We start from the raw sequence: 16,385 nt of genomic DNA, 5'->3' as shown, positions 1-16,385 counted from the left end.
GTCCATCATATTGGTGGGGAAAGTGGGACTTGAAGCCGTGCGTTTGGGATCTCGTTTTATTGTCACTTTGGTGCCACATTCTCATTTCACAGTCTTGGGTGTTTTTAAATAAGAGGCTTGGAGGTTTTAGTTTTCTCACATGGCAGCCTCCTTTCCCCTGTCTTCTTCATCTCTATCTCTGTCTCTACTTCTTTCTCTGTATCTTAGTGATTCACTCTCTCAGTCTCTCTTGCGCTGTCTTCCTTCTCCCCTCTCCCTTTTTCTCTCTGTCCCGCCTCCTTTTCCCTCCTCTTCGTCTCTCTTTCTCCGTCTCTGGGCTGTGTTCAGTCTCTCTCTGTGTCTCATTCTGACTTGAATGTCTCGCTATATACACACACGTTTATGGATATGTGTATATACATTTGCGTGTATATGGATGCATATACACACACATGTGCATAAATGTATGCATACACATTTGTCCCTCTCTCCCACTGTTTCTCTCTCTTAGTCCATCAGGCTCTCTCTTTCTTTCTCACTCCTTATTTTAAAACAGGAATGTATATTGAAATCACCGGAGAACTTTTAAGAATAGACTCCCAGACTCCAGCCTGGACGTATTGGCACTTATATCTTTTTAAACAGCTTTATTGAGGTATAACCGGACATGTTTACTGTATACATTTTGATGAGTTTGGAGATATGCATACACCCGACAAACCATCACCACAATCATGGAAATAAACATATCCTTCACCTCCCGTCCCTTGGTTTTTGTTTGTGTATTTGCTTTTGGTGTGTGTGTATGTGTTAAGAACACACAACATGTGGTCTCCCCTCTGAACAAATTTTCGAGTATAATGAACAGGATGGTTAACTATGGGCTCTAAGTTGCACAGCAGATCTCTAGAACGTATTCGTCTTGCATGACTGAAGCTGTGTCCACGTTGAACAACTTCAGCACCCCGACCTCTGCCTTAGAACCACCACTGTAAAGGGAGCGATGAGTCCTCCCAGGGCGTCTCCTCCGGCACCACGCGTTTACACACAGACACAGCGAGCTGCCATCCTCTCTGCTAGAACTCAAACTGGGGTTTTTACTCCAAAACACCTATCCTGATACCATCCATTCCTGCTTAGGGTGGAACCTCCGGGAGGACAGGCCTGACTCTCTTGTCCTCAAGTTTCCCATACGCTGAGACGTGACAGGGTTATCCAGGGAATGACGCGCTTGACACTCTGGCGGGGGCAACGGTGGATGCCGCTGGCACATCTAAGGCAAGACAGAGGACTTGTGGGGTCCCAAGGAGGCGGAGGCAAAGCACCTTCCCTGAGACGTTTTCTGCCTCCTTTGATGTAATAGAATTTTCCTAAATCCCTTGTCTCGTGTGGCACAGAGGAAAAGACACTGATCTGGCACCTGGCCAGCCCTTTATCCACTCTAACTCATTTAATCTCCCCAACAAGCCCTATAAGCCAAACTGTTTCTATTTTAGAAAGAGGAAGTTAGGGTTCAGAGAGCAGAGTGACTTGTCCAGGCTCACCCAACTGGTAACTGACAGAGCTGAGCTATAAGCCTGGAGGTTCTGAGTTCAACTCCGTCTCACATCTCCCTGAGCAGGAGTGAGAAGATAGATGCTCTGAGGACCAGAGGAGAGCGGGCATTTGCAATATGCAAAACTGACTTGGCACTCACCTGCAGAATCATCAAGGAATTCCTGCAAATCATAAGAAAAAGGCAAGGAACAGAGTAGAAACACAGGCAAAGGAAAGGAGCTGATGGCGAAAGCAGAATGGCTTAATTTAACAACAAAAGGAGAAATGCTCAGGTGCATTCATGTTCAGATAAATGACAGTTGAAGCCAATGTGAAGTTTTGGTCTTGTTATTGGACTAAAATCTGTGTTCAGCTTTGACCTTGGCATTTGGCCAGACAGTTCAATTGCCTCATTCAATATGTTTTCTGGAATCCCAGAACACTTGTTTGATCCATGACTTTTGGTGATCATCTAGGCTGTTTTTGTTTTTAATATGCATAAAATGCATTTTAATATGCACAACATCAGTAATGGCAACAAGGCATGCTTTAAAATTCGTCTTTAATATGTTAATAGTCACCTTTAAATCTGAGTATGCATTCTATGTATAATCGGCAAGTGAATCTTACGTACTTTATATGTAGAAATTATGTCAGTGACACCAGATGTCTAATTTGTTAAGGCAAACGCAAAATGCAACAATAATCAACGTGATTGTGAAAGCCATTAATTCCATATGAAAAGAGTCAATTGTTAAGAACTTCCAAGAAGAAATATAGAATAAGGGAATTTTATTTATATGAAAATTATTAAAGTTAATTAGCTAGTTAACTTTCAGAAGAATATTATATCCCTTCAGAGTAAAATTGATTTCAAATTTCAATTATCATAAACAAGGCAGAATAGTAGAGATTAAGTGTTTATGTCTGCATCTGTATCTACATAATTGTTTGATATTCCAAACTCATGCTATTAAACAAAATCCTTAGGAATTATGCCTATTCCATTTAGGCCAACAGTCTTTAAAAAAAATCCCATTTTAGAATTCTTCCAATGGTGTGAGCATAAATTAAAGGCATAATGACAATTTTGCCACTCAGTGTTAACCAAGTGAAACTGTCTTTTTTCCAAGTATGATAAAAAATATAAAGCACATAAGGAAAAGAATGTGGCAGAGAAAAATGAGATGCTGTAACACAGGTTGTTCTCACTAATCAAACCTCAAAATGCCAGATTTTACAAAAATATTTTGAGAAAAATATTCCTTTGAGTCTATGGAAGCTAAGAATTTAAACAATTTTTTTACATTATTGCTATAAATGGCCAACAAATTTGAGTAGCTGAAGATTTTTGAGATTTGCTCAAGCAAATCTTAGATACATTGTTCTAGAAAATATGTGATTCAAAAATTTTCCCTGAATTAGATTCTGCTAAGCATACAACACGTTTATTGACAATATCAGATGTGCTAATTCTTAGCTCATTTATCAACACTCGGGCATGCAGAAATAACAGAAAAGAAAGTAAAAATTGACAGCAAGAGGGGCTAACGAGAAGTTAATCTCTCTTCTACTTCATTCACTTTCTAAGGGGCTCTTGGTTCTCATACAGCTAATAACAAAGTGAATCTGATTGAGGAAATATTTACAGAATGGGAAATTGGTGACAACCCTTACAACTGTGATTGATGTAGAACAAAGATGGTGGAGGCAAAGATGAGTGATTTTGGAGTTGCAAATGTATGACGTCAACATGCTTTTGTTTTGTGTCCATGAAGAATCAATTAAAATAGCAAAAAGATAGTGAGCCAAATCCCAACTGTTACGTTGTGGAACATATTCTAGAACTGCCTGATTGGGTTTGGTGAAAGATCTTCAAATAAGAAGGGAGAGCAGCTATTATATGTTCGAAGGCTGCTTGAACAATAAAGATGTCCAATAGGGCACCTCCTGGCTCACCGGATCACTGAGGAAGATTTCTCAGGGTTGCCCTCGTCTTACAGAAGAGTAGTTTGTGTTCAGATGTGGTGAAGAAGTGAAGAAATTCTGTGGGTGACGAAGGAAGTGTTTCTTACCTGATCCTCGCTGTGAAGATCCAACTCCTGGGAGGCAGTTGAAGTGGGTCACAAGAAATGAACGCTGCGAGGCTGACAGGAATTCTCAAATGACTTTCCCTTAAAAGCCAACTGCATTATTGGCACATCTGTAGATCCAAGATTTAGGGACAAACTTTCTCAAGTGATTGTAGGGAGCAGCGCACGCATGCAGAAACGTTAGAAATAAGTGAAAGCAACAACGGTCTCCAATTACTTGTCCCCAGAGATAGGTTAGCTATTTAAAATTCTTGACTAGGCTTTTATTTCATTAAAGGAAAAAAAAAAAACATTGTGCAAGGGCAGCAGAAGTAACGCAGTTGAGGGCGTCTGATTTGAGAGCTGTTGACATTTTGACAGTTGTAATTTGGAGTCAGGGCTTTCATTGGCCGTTATTTCCAAAAGAAATTCGCACCTTACTCATAAAAATAATGGAGTCAAAATGGCGGACATCCTTTCAACTCTAAGAATATTAAGAATACAATAGGGTATGTTTCCGGAGTCACGATTAATCTCACTTTCCAGAGTTGTGAAATGTGAGTGACCATCAGTGTTGCATTGCCTATTCCTCAGAACTGCACAGCCACCTGCAGCCCATTAGCTAAATCTTCAAGGGCCACCAGAGCACAGTGGCCCGAACTGAAGGTTCATGGAGGATACACAAAGATGCTTGTATCGGGGAAGCAAATCTCCTCCAAGCAGCCTCCCTGAGCCTCCCCAGGGGACCTTCAGCTCTGGCTTTCAAAGACCCTTAAGGTCCAAGACGTGGATAAATCTATGACTGCTCAGGGGTCCTTGATAATTGTTGTTGTGCAAACAGCCTGAAATTCCTCATCACAACTCTTCTACTCCCTGTCTGTATTTAATGCCAGTTGACTAAGTATGTCTTCTTATGGGAGGCAGGTGGTCCAGCTTTGGGACGGGGGTGGGGGGGGAAGGATAAAGGAGAATGAAGAGGAGAGAGAGGGAGGGAAGCGGGAGGAAGAGGAGGAGATGGAGACGAAGGAGGAGAAGGGAGATGAGAAGGAAAAAGGACGGTAGACACAGGAAGGGGAGAAGAGAAGGAAGAGACTGAAGACGAGAGAGAAAGGGCAAGGACGGAGGAGGAGACAGGGAATTAGAAGAAAGACAGAGGAGGGGACAGGGAGGAGGGGACAGGGAGGAGGGGACAGGGAGGAGACAGTGGTTGTGGCCATAAAATCCTGAGGATGAGCCAGCTGACCACCAGTCCCTGGAGGCAGGAGCATGACCCTGCACGTGGGGCTTCTGTTGGTTTGGGTCTGCCAGCTTCACAGGATGGCCGGTACTGGATTTGACGGTGAGGAGCAGCGTGACTGTGTCTGGGGTTGGGCATTTAAAAATTTGAGTTTTGCACATCTCCTGCCATATGTAACCAAATCTGAGATGCTGCAGAGGGTAAGAATCACCCTTATTACATGTACCCTAAGAAAGAGAAAGATATTCTCTCCATTTTTCAAGTATTTCCATTTAATAGACATGATCCACTGACAGGCCTTTAAAAAAAATAAGAAGGTTCAACTAGTAAAAATGAGAGAATAAGAATGTAAACTGGAAAATTCTATTGGCAGAAGTCATGTTACTGGATAACGTGTCTCCATTCACTCTAATATATTTTAAATGCCTTAGGTAGACATGTTGAAAATGAAATTAATTTTTGGAAAGTCTATTTTATTCCTTTACCAAAATTGTGTTGCCTTCCACAATTAGAAAGTGACAATCTAAGAAGGAATTTCCTTATGGATGCATTTCTCCTATGTTTGATGAGGATTACACATCGTCATGAAAACAATGTTTTTATGGAACGGCAAAAATAATAATCTTGCACGTAGTACTTCTAAGCGTTCGTCAGGCCATCTTTGCATGAAACATATAAATCAAACACAGTTCTGATAAATATTTTTTTTAAAAAAGAAGAAGATACTCTCCGTGTCACTATGACCACTGATTTCTTATCAGTTAGAATTTTTATTTCACACTTACTGAAAAATAACAACTTTTAACTTGGACATACATTATTTTTAATGAGATACCACTTTTGGACACACATAAAAAAGGAAATATAAGTGAAAGAAGCTGGTTAAGGTGATCCTGAAACTTCTCCAGTTTCAGTATCCGGCCTCCTGAATTCCTGACGTCACATTTTTCCACATAGCATTAACTCAGTGCTGTGGGGAATCTTAGTGATTGCAGCATTTCTTGAAACAATGCATAAAAGAACTAAAAACTAAAACCCATTGGTCCTGGGCGCGTTAGCTGGTCTTTACAATGCTGTGGTGTCGGTCTGCTTTCGAGTCTTCTAAAGTATAGCTTCTTGTCTATCTCCCTCTCCTCTTATAAGCATCTGCTTCCCAGAGGTTAAGAGGGTCGCGTTGTTGTCTCTGAGAGTTTCTTTGGAGCCACCGACATGCATACTACAGGTCTTGACGCCGGCCTTTTGAATATCGTCCTATTCAGGGCAGGGAGTAAGCACGACGGCCCGCATAGCAACCCGGCCCGCAGATAATAAGATGCCATCAAGCATAAGGGGTATTCTGACTTTGCAGACAGTAGAACATGAAGAGCATTACATTTTAGCATTTGAGAAACAGTTAAGATGGTAGGTTTTGATCCGGCCAGACGCACAGGATGCAGAGATGAAATGCATGAGGCTGTCGGCTCAGTGAGTTCACAGGCTGGTGCGAAGAGAAGAGGAAACAGACGATGCGCGTGCGTGCTAAATCGACTGCACTCCCGGCCTGGGGCCCGAGACGTGATGGACCTGGCAAAACTTCACAGAGGGTTCAGCCGAGTGATCTCGTTCCAGCACTAGAAATTTGCCCTGCACAAGATGGAATGTAGCCACTGTTACAAAGCTACTGGGGCATACTCGGGGATCACGAGGGGGGTCCCTTGCACCGAAGACTATCCAGGTGGGCAGACCCTGACAGGCAGTGTGAATCCAGAGTTCTGGGGTTGTCATCTGTCGCCTGTTACCATCTCAGGCTCCTGTGGGATGGGACGGCCCATTGGCCAATGGTTAAATTTTAGCAAAGGGTTGTGCTAAAATGTGAATTTTGCACTGCAAGAGCCTCTTTTATTTTCTGGAGGCGAGAGGGAATGATAGCCCGGAGCTCCCACGCATCCCCGCCTGCCGAGGGCTGAGAGTTCTCCTCGCCTCGCCTCCAGACAAGGGCTCAGAAGTCCAGCTCCCTTTGAGGCCTCTCAGCCTCTCTCTCGCCTCCAACACAAGCTTCATCTGTGACCTCAGGCAAGGATCTGGGCCTCAGATGCTCTGAGTTCCCACATCTGAAACAGGAGGGGAGTAATTCTTTTCTTTTTTTTTTTTTTTTTTTGAGGAAGATTAGGCCTGAGCTAAGATCTGCTGCCAATCCTCCTCTTTTTTTTTTTTTTTTTTTTTTTGCTGAGGAAGACTGGCCCTGAGCTAACATCCGTGCCCGTCTTCCTCTACTTTACATGTGGGATGCCTGCCACAGCATGGCTTGCCAAGCGGTGTGTAGGTCCACACCCAGGATCCGAATCAGTGAACCCTGGTCTGCCGAAGCAGAATGTGTGAACTTAACTGCTGTGCCACCGGGCCGGCCCCAGGAGGGGAGTAATTCTTGCCGCCCCCACCCAGGATTGCTGGGATTGTGTTGGCATGCATTAAGTTCGGAACGGGGCTGTCATCCTCATCTCATGACTATTTCTAGCACTGTATTGCATGTTCTCTTACAGGTACTATTCCAGTTATTGGAGACGCAGCCTGCAGGTTTGGATTTAGTAGTTAATATTCACAGAGGGAGGTCGACTGTTTCAGGCACCTCACCTAAGGTAGAATCATGTGGTTTTCATCCTTCTGTGTCTGGCTCATTTCACTTAGCATAGTGTCCTCGAGGTTTGTCCATACTGTCGCCTATGGCGGGATTTCCTTCTCTTTTAAGGCTGAATAATATTCCATTGTATGCACATACCACATTTGCTTTATCCATTCATCCATCGACGGACATTTAGGTTGTCTCTATATCCTGGCTATTGTGAATAATGCTGCAATGAACAGGGGGGTGCTGATGTCTCTCTGAGCTCCTGATTTCAATGCTTTTGAATATACACCCAGAAGTGGAATTGCTGGATCATATGGTAGTTCTATTTTTAATTTTTTGAGGAACCTCCATACTGTTTTCCGTGGTGGTTGGACCATTTTACATTCCCACCACGCACCATGAGCATTCTACAGTTCTTTGCTATTATGATTATGTCAGGATTTTGTTTTGTTTTGTTTTGTTTTAGGAAAAAATGTTTAAAAGAATGAATGCTTAAAGATTAAGGGTGGAGAAGTAAGTATTACAGTTTTAGTGGCTTATAAAGGGAAAATGGTTGAGAAATGCTGCTTTAAGGAAAAGAGTAAAGTCATCAGGCAGTTTCTCTCGTTCCAGGAATGTTAAAATATTCGATCTGGGGTGGACTTGACGTCCTAAAGTTTTCTCCCCATTTTACAGCTGAGCAAACTGAGGGCAGCTGGTTGCTAAGTGGTTGAGCCCGTGCCGGGGTTTGCGCTATTCTATTCCGCTGAAACTTCTCCTCTGAGGGGGAACTCAAATTGAATTGCCAGACCCACTCAGCAATATTACAGAGCTTAGTTAACTCTTCTGAACTTTAGTCCTTTTGTCTGTAAGATGATGGAAATAATGCTTGCCTCGCAAAGCTATTCTGATACATTAAATACAACACAGCGCTCAATCCATAGCAGATGCTCCGTGTATTTGCATTTCCTACACAGACCAGTGGTATCATCTTTATTTTTCTCTCCTAGAGAAAGAGATTTCCATTTGGAAGGTGGTAACTCCAAAGGCATGAATTTCTAATAGTAGAATTCAGGTGTCAGTGAGAAGAGATGACAAAACTTAAAAATATATGGGGTTCTCTGTTGGAAACACCACTAAGTCTTTCCCGAAGACTGACCTAAATCTTACTAGTGACACACCATGTGATGAAATGATGCGATGGTTAACCATAATGATGAGGATGAAGGTGTGGATGATATTTCAGTAGTTATAACGTTGTTGATAGCAATAGCAGCTATAAGTTCTTACGTGCTTTCTTTGTTCCAAGCACTGTTCTAAGTACTATACATGCATAATACATCTGTTTCTCATTACAATCGCATGAGGTAGGTGCAATTATTGCCCTCATTTTATAGAACAGAATCTGAGGCACAGAGAGGCTGAGTCATGCGCCCAAAGTCACCCAGCTAACTAGTGACAACTGAGATTTAAGATAAAGATTCTGAGAAACCGTATTTCTTTAGCCATGTCTCTGACTGTCAATTTATATTCTGAATGTGTCCTCCTACTGGCATCCTTCATTCTTGTAATGATTCTTTCACTGCCCTCTTTGTCATTTTTCCCCCTCCTAGAAAAAACAAGTTTCGTGTTTTTTACAGGTTGCCTGTTCAAAATTTACAGGCAAATATACACCTCCCTGTGTTCTGATCTTTGAGAAGAGCAGTTGGAGATCCGTGAACGACGGACAATCCATTTATCATGAGATGCCTTAGCACTTTCTTTGACATTTCTTGTAACTTCAATATTTGCTGGATACCAAAGGCTCCTAAACTTGAATTCTGAAGCCATTTTTAGCGGATATAAGTTTTCTATGGTTTGTGAAAATCTGTTGCAAACTTGAATGAGTCTTCAATTTGGTAGGGGAGAAAATAATAATGATAATTGTTAGAAGAAGAATCTTATCATTGCAATAAAATTGCTACCATGTACCAAGTATTTTCTCTCTGTTGTGTACTGTGCAGAGTCTGACACAAGTTTTCCTTTAATCTTCACAACAAACCTAGGAAGCTGAACTGCACAAACCTTTCTTTAACAGATTTCTAAATTTCTAAAATAAATTTGATCTCATTTTAAAAGCCTAGGATGGTTAAGAAAGTGTTGCTTCAAATCTTACCTTCCAGATAGTATGAAAAAGAAATAGAATAAAACAAAATAAAACAGAAAAGGATGGTGAAATGAAAAAACATATTTATCCTGCTATAATATGGTTTATTTTGTGGCAAAGTGTGGAAAAAGTAAATCATTTGATTTTGCCTGTTGAACTGTTTTCATTTTAAAAATAATTTTAATTGTTTCTATTCATTAACAATATTTGGAAAAGACAGGTAAAGCAAAAGGAAAAATTAGAAATCACCCACAATCACGCTACTGAAAATAAGCTCCATGTAAATTTTGATCCATTGCCTTCAAAATATTATTATTCTTACTAGAACAGAATTTGGTAAAATATTTTACTTTTATTTTGTTTTAAAGGCTAAATCTAGTGAAATAAATATTTGTTTAAAATTGTGTTTTTCAGATGAAGACTCCTCATATGTAGGTGAGTTGATCAAAATTCTTTTATTAGAATTTCTTTTTAAATTTTTCAATAAAATGTTAAATCATTGAATACTATACTTCTTTTCCTGGTAAGAAATCATACTTTTAAATGAAAAACTACTATTTTATGTCCTTGTATATTAGATAAAGTATGTTCCATGTTAAAAATACTTAAGGAAAAAGAAGAGAGAAATCATAATTTTACCGTCAATTTTATTATTAATATTTTTGTGTGATCAAATATTACATGCAACTTCATAAGTGATTTGTTTTTGCAAAAATAGAGTCTTACAGAACATAATGAAATAGAAAGTGCCTTTTGTCACCTAAAAGTGAAGTAAAAATGTTTTCATATCTATTTATGTGCTCATCTTTGTTAATGCCTGCATGATATTATAAAGCTGTATTTTATTTTAAAATTCCCTTAATGGTTGATTTCTATTTTTTTGGACCGCTATTAACCATGGGTTGAAATGAACATCCTTAACTTGAATGTCATTCCAACTAAAACCAGGAAAGCACAGAGGTATCTATTGTGACCAATACTAGTTAACATGATCAGGGGGTGGGGGCTCTAACTTCTGTGATATCACCAAAAGGAAATAACCCATAAGCCTATGGAAAATAACAGGCACTTTTTTTTTTTTTTTGAGGAAGATTAGCCCTGAGCTAACTGCTGCCAATCCTCCTCTTTTTGCTGAGGAAGACTGGCTCTGAGCTAACATTCATGCCCATCTTCCTCTGCTTTCTATGTGGGACGCCTGCCACAGCATGGCTTGACAAGCAGTGCCATGTCTGCACCCGGGATCCGAACCAGCGAACCCCGGGCCGCCGAAGCGGAACGTGCGCACTTAACTGCTGCGCCACCAGGCCGGCCCCCAGGCACAATTATTTTATGACTGAATATTTTAAAACTCCCAGGAAAAATCGTAAAGATTATAAGTTTTAATGAGAGAATCTGGCTATGTGGCTGGTCAATAGTTTCTCTATAATGGTAAGAACCACTAGACAATGATGGAAAAGGAAATCTTTCTAGTTTACATCAACGGTACACTTTGGAGTTCAATCAGCAAGAAATGTGCAGGACTTAAAGTACATGATAAAACCCTAGTGAAGAACGTAAAGCAACTTCTAAAAAAAATAGAAGATCGTGCCATGTTCTTCATGGGAAGACACAAGAATAGTGAAATAAACGTCATCTTCAAATTTTATTTTTCAGAAACTATAACTCACTTTCCAGAAATCAAAGGTAAGTTGATCAGATAACTTTCACTGTTAAAGTACAGTTTCTTTTCATTTTGTAAAAATGGGGGGATCAGTGAAGTTTTTTTCTGGCAAAGACATTCTTTTTCTTCCTTTCATAAAATTTAATAGAAATATCTTGTAAACAGATAAAGAAAAATGAGAATTAGAAGTCACCCTGAACTTTGACTGGCACTAAATTCTTCTACTTTTTAATTTCTGCCAATCTGATAGAGAGTAACTGATTTTAAAATTCATATAGAAAAAACGTCCATTAGTAATTAGGAATATTATGAACAAAAACAGTGCTTAGGTGGAGAAGCGCCTTATATTATCAGATATTTAGACAAAACATGAATATAGTAATATAAACAGCATGATATCAGCCTAGAAAGAGTCAAATAATAATAAGTAATCTTTTTGGATGCTTGCTGGCTCCAGACTCTGCTCATTTTACCACTATGATATCCTACTTCTCTAATAATTTCAAGAAACCTGATAGATAATATAGAATGGATCCCAGGATATATTAGAATCTAATACATGGTTTTAAGTGTATGGGTGTTTAAATGCACAAGTGGTTTCTTTTATCTTCAATTTGTCATTATTGAAAATCTACTTGGAAGATAATAAAGTTGCACTCCCCTCTTGCGTCATATACAAAACTAAATGCCTGTTGAATCAAACTTTAAATACAAAAGAAATAAAATCATTTAATTTAAGAGGAAAATACAGTTACGCTCTAAGGACCAGGATGTCTTTTAAAGCAGGACTGGCATCATCTGTTATAAAGGTAAACATTTAAAAAGTGCATAAATGCTTCATGCTGGTGAAAATCCAGGTAAAAGAACATATTGGTGGAAAAAATGAATTGCCATTTTCTTGAGAAAGCAATACCCATCAATGTTAAAAATTCATGTATACTTTAACCCAAGACCCTTGCTTTTGGGATTCTATTCTGTACGAACAGTTGCTTCCATTAGGATTTACATGCATGGAATGTTTGCTGCAGCTTGATTTACAGAGGGAAAATATCCGAATATGGGAAGTATCGAATAAATTATGACAAAATCCATGTCACAGAAGATGAATCAGCAGTAGAGAGGAGTTAGAGCGACAAAGGTTAAAAAGATAAGTTTAAAAGGATTTCTATGATGTGTTAAGTTAGAAAGTAAGGTTATGGTTATAAAGTATGATTCATTTGGGGAGGGAGCAAAAATCTGTGTATGTGTGCCTGTGAGGGACATATATATATTTTTATATGTATTATATGTTATATATATAATACATATGATTACATATACATTGTATGATTATATATGTTGTATTGATGGATATGTGTGTGTGTACATATATATATATATATACACATCCATATCTATCTATCTATCTAGATAGATATCTAGATGGATAGATCCATATGGGCATGGGGAAAAGTGTGGAAAGATACAAACCAGGCTACATGCATTTTTGCATGTGTGTGTGATGGTGGAAGAGGTTGAAGAAAAGAGATACGGGGGGAAAATGTTTAATAGATAAATGCCCACATTTCTGTGTCTCAGCTTAGGGTACATTTCTGGAAGTGGGGGCAAATGCTAAGCAAAATTTCAAGACTGTTTATACCAGGAAAAAAGTGGGACAGGAGTAAGGGGAATAAAACCAAATCCCTTTATTAAAAGAGGGCCAACAGCTCCACTATCACGTGACTCAGTAACGTTCAGTGGAGCCATAGGCAGTGGCTCTGATTTCAGAGCGCAACCACCAAGAGGAGGAAAGTAATTTTGTGACATGTCAACTAACACTCCCAAAGACAATGAAGAATTTTTGTTCTCTCTAGATGGCAAGTGTGTCTTTCCATTCTACTATAGAAATGCAAAGTTCTATGACTGTGTCATGTTCAAGGCCAAACACAAGTGGTGCTCCTTAAATGAGACCTACCAAGGATATTGGAAGTATTGTTCTGAAGAAGGTGGGTGTTTTGCCTCTGAATACCTCGAGGTGATAATTCTGGTTGCCAGGGCTGAGGTTTGGTGAGATCCACAAGAGAGTTCTGAAAAGGAAATCCAGTCAATTAAATTGTGAAAATACAATAGGTGCAGTTCTCTGAGAGTATGAAAATCACATTGCACCAAAGATATATTCTGAGTGCTTCAACCACACTGTGTTGAAAAGAAACCTTTCAGCATAGCTTCAGTCCCTCACCAATAATCCTCCCTTACGCTTTGGGCGGGTGAGAGCAGAGCAGATGGTGCTGAGCGGGAAGCATGTATGCACGCTATGGTGAAGAGGAGATACAAAATAGAAAGATCTTTTATTCTGATTGCTTCTTTCTTCTCTGTAGACTTTGCAAAATGTGTGTTCCCCTTCTGGTACAGACGCATGATCTACTGGGAATGTACTGAAGATGGGGATGCGTTTGGGAAATACTGGTGTTCACTGACCCAGAATTATAATAAGGACAAGATTTGGAAATATTGTGAGTGATAGTGGGATTTCTTGAGAGAGGGGATGAAGGGTTTAATCGTTCTCATGGGAAGGAATCTTCAGCTTCTGTTGGAAAAGGAGGGGGTAGGACCCTCATTAAAAGAGTCCCCCCCCCCCCCCCGAGATATGAGTTAAAGGTGATCTGGCTGGAAATAACTTGGGGTTTTGTTTATGGATTATGGTTTAGGAGGTTTTGATATGGAAACCTATACTGTAGCCTCAGCATTTTTACTCGCTAACTGTGTAAAATTAGGCCCCTTTGTTAAAAAAAAAAAAAAAAAGTGGACGGACTTTGGGTGATAATGATGTGTCAGTGTCAGTTCGTCGACTGTAAAAAATGTACCACTCTGGGAGGGGAGGAGATGCTGACAATGGAGGAGGCTGTCTGAGTGTGGGGGCAGTGGGTATGTGTGAAATCTCTGTATCTTCTTTTGCTGTGAACCTAAAACTGCTCTAAAAAATAAAGTCTATTAAAATGCATTGCCTTAATAAAGAATTATTTTTAAAACAGAAAAAGAAAAGTTGTAACTGAAGTGGGACCTGAGGTAGGCTGTGGAAATTAATCAAAGAAATCTTAACTAACTTGGAGTCAGGAAGGCCTGTAGGGGGAGCTCTCAGGCCCTATCACACATGGTCAGTTACACCAAAGGACCCTTGCATCTTGGACAAGAAGTGAAACCACTTTACTACTGAAGGAAGATTTCTCTCCCCACCTGGCAACAGCTTAGCCAATGAGAAGTGCTGCAGCTCAGCCAATGAGAAACGCTGCAGCTCAGCCAATGAGAAACACCGCAGCTCAGCCAATGAGAAACACTGCAGCTCAGCCAATGAGAAACACTGCAGCTCAGCCAATGAGAAATGCTGCAGCTCAGCCAATGAGAAACCCCACAGCTCAGCCAATGAGAAGCCGTTTCCACCCTGAACTGTTACTTTCCCCCAATAGACTTTCCTTTAGAACAGCCCCGCCCCCTCCCCCTTTTTCTCTATAAAAGCAGCTCCCCTCCTTTGTTCTCTGGATTTGCCTATGGTTTGCCATAGCATGCACTTACTGAATTGCAATTCTTTGGACTATATCATAAATAAACTCCTTTTGAGATAAAATAACAGGGAAATTTGCTTTTTAAGTTGACAGTATCGATGGGGGAAAGTGTTGCAGTGAGGCTCAAAGCAGCTCAGATATGAACCACAGGAACCAGGGTGGGGAGGCTGAAGGAAGCCATGTCCATGGTACAGTACATAGCCATTTACTCCATGGTGGGGTCAGAGTTTCCCAGAGCCATTCAGGAAATAAGCAAATTTTATGTCTCCACAATTATAGTTTATAGTTTATGACAGATACTATGCTGTGTGATTTACACACATCATCATTAATCTCCATGACAACCCCATGAGGTAAATATTATTGTCACTATCTTCAGAAACTATGAATCCAGTGGATTAACTCATTTTCAAAGAGTTATGTGGCTATGACTTTTATAATGTAAACAGATGATAAGATAAAAAAGCTAAACGTAGAATTACCACATGACCCAGAAATTCCACTCCTAGGCATATACCCAAACGAATGGAAAGCAGGGACTTGAAAGAATTCTTCTATGTCCATGTTCTTTTCAGCGGTGTTCACAGTAGCCCAGAGGAGGAAACAATCTCAGTGTCTGTCAACAGAGGTGTGGATGAACCAAATGCAGTAGATCCATACAATGGAATATTATGCAGCCATAAAAAGTAATGGAGCTGATACATTCTACAACATGGATGCACTGACAACATTACACTGAGCCAGACCAAAAGGAAGAAGTTTTGTATGATTCCATTTATAGGAACCATCTAGAATAGGCAAATTCATAGAGACAGAGAGTGGAGGTTACCAGTGGCTGGGAGGAGGGGAGAATGGGGATTTGTTGCTTAACGGGTACAGAGGATCTTTTTAGGCTGATTGAAAAGCTTCGGAAATAGATGGTGGTGATGGCTGCACATTGTGAATGTAAGTAATGCCGCTGAATTAATTATACACTTAAAAATGGTTAAAATGGCAAATTTTATGATACGTGGTATAGCCACAATTTTTAAAAATTAATAATGTAAAGAAAAGGTACTAAGAGTTATAAAATTGAATTCTATCCCGGGATGCAGAAAACATACCTATCAGAAAATGGTGTGTCTCAATCATGGACATGTGCTCATTTATTACATTTATTAATTATAACATTTATTATTAATGATTACATTTATTGATTGTCCTCCAGCAGAACAACAGCCCTGTTTACTGCAGTTTTCCACTGCCTTGCACAAATATTAACATGATGCGGCTTCTCATTTGCTATACCAAAGCGAAGATTAGACATCTTGAAGGGTTTCCCTTCCTCCTCCCGGGCTTTCTTTCGTGTGACTTATTGTTCCTGTTTGTGGTCTGACAAACCGCAAAGACACACAAAATGCCCCACCTTCACCCTGAGAAATCAATGACCTCTTAGCTGATTTTCTGATTTCTGCTTTGTCATTCCCAATCATTGCCCCTCTTAGGCAAAATAGATATTTTCAAATACAAAACAATGATTCTTCATTAACTTTAAGATCATCATCAGCTGTTCAGATACTTCCTTAGAATAGGTCTGTTCACTTTTTGCAAGTATTTTAACAGACATTGTTGAGATAAGCTTATGAAAGTTTG

At 39.9% G+C, this 16,385-nt stretch overlaps 1 protein-coding gene across 2 annotated transcripts; it reads left to right on the top strand.

Annotated features, from left to right (window-relative positions):
* Positions 1 to 4,805: 4,805 nt before the first annotated feature.
* LOC100629393 (binder of sperm protein homolog 1) lies at positions 4,806 to 14,194 on the top strand. 2 transcript variants are annotated; one of them, XM_070223110.1, is made up of 5 exons: positions 4,806 to 4,926; positions 9,969 to 9,989; positions 11,208 to 11,237; positions 13,068 to 13,199; positions 13,572 to 14,194. In XM_070223110.1, exons 1-5 carry the CDS (start codon positions 4,854 to 4,856, stop codon positions 13,712 to 13,714), a joined length of 399 nt encoding a protein of 132 aa, XP_070079211.1. In that variant the 5' UTR covers positions 4,806 to 4,853; the 3' UTR covers positions 13,715 to 14,194. The 2 variants fall into 2 exon arrangements, with proteins under 2 accessions (XP_070079211.1, XP_003362329.4); XM_003362281.5 differs by lacking the exon at positions 4,806 to 4,926 and adding an exon at positions 7,050 to 7,439 and having other exon boundaries at positions 9,923 to 9,989.
* The last annotated feature ends 2,191 nt before the right edge of the window (positions 14,195 to 16,385 follow it).

The sequence above is a fragment of the Equus caballus genome, chromosome 10 (genome assembly GCF_041296265.1).
Source record: "Equus caballus isolate H_3958 breed thoroughbred chromosome 10, TB-T2T, whole genome shotgun sequence".
NCBI lineage: Eukaryota > Metazoa > Chordata > Mammalia > Perissodactyla > Equidae > Equus > Equus caballus.
Note: the sequence above shows the minus strand (reverse complement) of the source record. Positions and strands in the feature narration are given on the sequence as shown.